The sequence below is a fragment of the Alligator sinensis genome, unplaced genomic scaffold, assembly GCF_000455745.1.
Source record: "Alligator sinensis unplaced genomic scaffold, ASM45574v1 scaffold1362_1, whole genome shotgun sequence".
NCBI classification, from domain to species: Eukaryota; Metazoa; Chordata; order Crocodylia; family Alligatoridae; genus Alligator; species Alligator sinensis.
The window spans coordinates 163,321-167,655 of NW_005842898.1; the positions used below are offsets into that span (position 1 = coordinate 163,321).

A 4,335-nucleotide genomic window follows, 5' to 3' on the forward strand; every position below is an offset into this window, starting at 1 on the left:
TGTGCAGGATTGGAGTCTGCACAGTACTGGCACCACAGACACCCATTTTTAAGAAGTTGATTGTAATTTTAAAACCACAACAGTTTGACTGACAGAAGCCCTCTCACACTTCTGGCAGGAATTCTCCACACCTGCAAATATGACCATTGCTTTCTTTTAATATGATACACCTGACCTTTACTGGAAATGCCTGCGTAAGAAAATACAAGCGACCAAGTGAACTTACTTAGAAAACTAAATCACTGTGCAAAGCTGGATTGTTTACTTTCTTGCTCCATTCAACCAGCCTAAGTTATAAGGTGGATTAATAGATCTTTGCTTGCTTGAGTCAGACACTGGAAATGACTAATATTTTTCCCTGACTCTTCCAGATGGACCTTAACTGCAATGCCTCCTCTCTTTTTCTGAGAAACCATTTAAGTTTTGCTGAGCCTACTAATTATATAGGATACTTTCAGACAGAGACACAGGAGGAATACCTTGCATTTCACACCATTAACCTATCCTGGTGAATCAATCTAACATTTGAGAATAGCCAACCATGATTACGTTTAAAATATTTAAATAGAGGAACAAATGTTCCCCAAAAGTTTGTATGGATAATTGTACTGATATGAAGATCCTTTGAGCAACTTTTAGTGTGTGATACAATATGAACTCAAACAAGACAGAAATTGAGTATTTTTTTGAGGTTCAAGTTGAATCATTTCAAACCTTTGTAATTCACAGGTTATGTTAATCCTTAACAGCAGCACTCAGCACAATCTGTGATGTAGCCTGTACAGAATATAAGGATCCAAGTTGCCTACTATTCTTCACGTGACAGTTATTTATGCCAGTGGGTAATGAAAAAAAATATAGGGTAATGATTTTTGCATCCCCTCTGGTTTCCTGATTATGAATAACTATGACAAGTGCCAGACAATGGAAAAGTTTGTTGAGATAGTGCCATTCTTCATCTCGCTCTTGCAATACAGACTATATTCAGAGCACAGAAATTTGGTCTACCATTAGTTATTCAGGGTCTGAATGAGGCATCAGAATTATATTCTACAGTTTTTTATATGAAGATAAAGGCATTTTCAAAATCCTCACACATGACCGCTATATCTTTTGTGGGTATGCAACATTCACCCTTCACATTCAGGATCCAAAGCCTCAAAGCCAAATTTGCTAGGGAGGATTAGTTCTTTAATGGCTTCAGCCACTACTGCTTGCACTTTGGGCAGGGGAATTCTTAATGTTTATACCTGTTGGAAACTTTGGACCAGTGTTTTAAAAACATTTCAGCTGTTTCTTGCTGTTCACCTTTAAACCATAATAACATTTTCCCCACACATGATCTTTTCCAGGAAAACTTTTAAAAGACAAAAGTTTATGTCTAGTTATTTTAAGTATGTATGGGCATATTAGTAGATTAATAGACCTAAGAAAAAGAACTTAGTATAGCAGAAGCAGCAGCCATTCTCTTGCCCCGTCTACAAAGGAAATATATAATCCATCTGTGGCAGCTGTAGTAAAACACAACATCTGTTGATCATTGACAACGCTCTGGAAGGGACTCCCAAAATCCAAGCAGGCTTTGGCATTTTTTCTGACTTTTCACTTCAGACCTGAGACATACAGTCACTTGCACATACTGTGCTGTCTGACTACAAGGCTTTGCGGTGTTAGCTTGTCAACCAGGCGAAAAAAAACAACCCCAAAAACTGAATGTCATAAGGAACAAGGACAAACCTATGTGGGTTTAGTGAATAAACAATGCTTGTAGCAATGTGGGGATTCTGACGTCACTTGCACTCCTAATTAAAGAGCAGTTCTATTTTCTATTGGCAGCACAGCTATATTTTTGAAACACTTGGATCAGATCCTTTCACTGGTCTCATTGGCCATAGCTCCATTGAAGTCAAAAGGAGCCCTGCCATTTGCATCAGCTGAGATTCTAGCTTCCTATATGTCAGGTTTTAAACACAGAGGGGGAAAAAATAAAGTTTTAATGAATGCCGATCAAAATGCAGCACTTTTTTACCCCCTGCCCCACCCCGATTCCTTCAATGGATGTATATCATCTGAAGATTTGGCTCAAAGCATTGGGTGGTATTAAGATAAGCAATGGAGGTTGCTGTCTCAAACTGGCAAATCAGCTAGTCTGGTGATTAGTGATAACCCACTGTTTTGACTTTTTTTTTTTTAAGCAAAATAAGAAAGACTTTCTTTATACAAAAAGCCACCCTACGGTTGATCCTTCTTGTTTAACTTCTTAATCTGTTTAGCTAAAGCTCGCATGGTACCTTAATACCTTTTTAGCAGAATGCTGATGAGCTCCCATCTCCCCCTCCCCATGTATTCCTCCTTTTTAATCATGTGCCATCCTGCACTCACATTTTTCACACGTCAGCTAAACACACTCCCATCAGAACCCTCGTTACTGGCAAAAATCACATAAAGCAACTTTAACCATTAGTTTCCTGAAGAGGGGGAAAAAAACCAACAAAAAACCTCTATGCAAAACTTCTCCAAAGCCATGCTGCCTAAATACTGCCCAGCTACTGTGCTGGAATTCCTGGACCCTTCAGTAACTCACAGCCTCCCATTCACAGACAAAAGAGCAAGTAAAATGAAGCTGACTTACTGCTATGGCTTGCAGCCTTTCCTTGTGCAATTCTGCCTCCGCCATCCTGGAGAAAAGGACACAGGGAAAGAGAGAAAATACACACTGCAGTCACCAAGGGAAACTGAGTTACACGCCACAGAGTATCTGCAAAGAAAGCTGTGTTCCTGTGTAGTAGTCAAGCACTTCTGGAGGCACTGCAGACTGGCTCACGGTAGGATCATTTTAGGCACTGGACCAGTGCCTGCCTGCTTGTCTTCCAGCTGTACAGCTAACTGCATTTCATTGCTGCTTCTGTGTGCTGTTGCTGTCACACAAGCCATGTATGTGCTCTGAAAGCAGCTGAGTGCAGGGATAGCTCGCATGGCTATAATTTTTTGGCTTGACATCTCAGCTCATTTGCTCCTCCTATGGAGTGCTGGGTCACGACAGGAGTTGACATCAGTAGCATGCATAGTAATCAGAACCTGCATGAATGCAGTAGAGGAGGGAGAGGGCTGTACTGCAGCATGTCCTTAATGAGGAACTCTAGAAAAACGGGGGTAGGGGGAGCACAGGGATTTCAGCAGTGGTAAAATAGTTTCTCACTGGAAGCTGAAAAACTAAACTGATTTGGCCAGAGAAAAGGACATAGCTCAGGGGACTAGAGAGGAACAATACACAGTTGTGCATTCAGACTACAGCACAATAGTTTGCGACTATAATAATACAGCACGTACAAAGAGTCACTAAAGTGGTGGCTCTCCAGGAGGATACTTCAGAGGGGAAGGAAAACGGAGCCCACAGATTGCTCATACTTCTTACATACTGAAGTGCTACATTAAAAGAGTGTCAAGGTTGCAAAGCCAAGCAATCAGAAATGGAAGTATATCATTATGTAATTAAAGACCACACCACAATGCATACCCACAATGGGGATGGATTAAGATCACAGATGCAGTCTTAATTCTGGCATTTCCTCATTTTTGAGGGCTTGACTTGCAACATTTTAATGCAGAAAGAGAGCGAGAGAGAAAGAATGTGTATTCATCATCACACAACTTGCTCATCAGCAGGGAGACTTCAAATACTCTGTATAGACCAATGGTTCTAAACCTTTTGTGCGCCAGGACCCGTTTGTAAACATCAATGGCCAATCCTGACTCAGTGCTCCCCACTCTCAACCCTCTGCCCCTTCCCCCAGGCCTCAGCCCCCGCAGTGTGTTGGGCATGGAGGCCCCAAGCAGCCCAACGCGGGCTGGAACACTGACAGTCTGCAAGAGAAAAGCCACCGTTTCCCACGTTTTTCTCCTTTAAAGGACAATCTATTTTTAAAGTTTGTTAACGACCCTTTCATATATTCTTGCGACCCATTTTTGGGTCACAACCCATGGCTTGAGAAATGCTGGTATAGACGACTTTCACATTAGCTGACAGAGAACTGGCAGCAGTAGTAGGCTGTCACCCACTTGGTGTACCAGGACAAAAGAGTGGCTGGAAACCACCAAGTTTCAGAAATACATGCCACTGGCAGAGGCATGCCTATATTCAGGAATCTTCAGTTCCCTTGAGTTTCTATAGAGCCAAACCAGCCTGCCTCGCTCCCAGTCTTGCCTCTAACCCGCCCTTCAAGTCCAAGTCTCCCAGTCAGGTCTTGTCCAAGTCCTAATCTTTACCCCCATGCTTAGCTCACAATGCTAGTGAGCTTCATTGATCCTTGAATCATTCTCCTTACACCGTTGAGG

The 4,335-nt window shown here is 42.0% G+C and overlaps 1 protein-coding gene across 1 annotated transcript in view; it reads right to left on the reverse strand.

Annotated features, from left to right (window-relative positions):
* The window catches only part of LOC112548053 (paralemmin-2-like), a 144,717-nt gene extending 141,744 nt beyond the window's left edge, over positions 1-2,973 (reverse strand). Inside the window, exon 1 of the mRNA XM_025192146.1 lies at positions 2,633-2,973. Within this exon, the coding sequence (XP_025047931.1) occupies positions 2,633-2,677 (45 nt within the window). The 5' untranslated portion in view covers positions 2,678-2,973. The remainder of the gene's footprint in view (positions 1-2,632) is intronic.
* Positions 2,974-4,335: the final 1,362 nt, after the last annotated feature.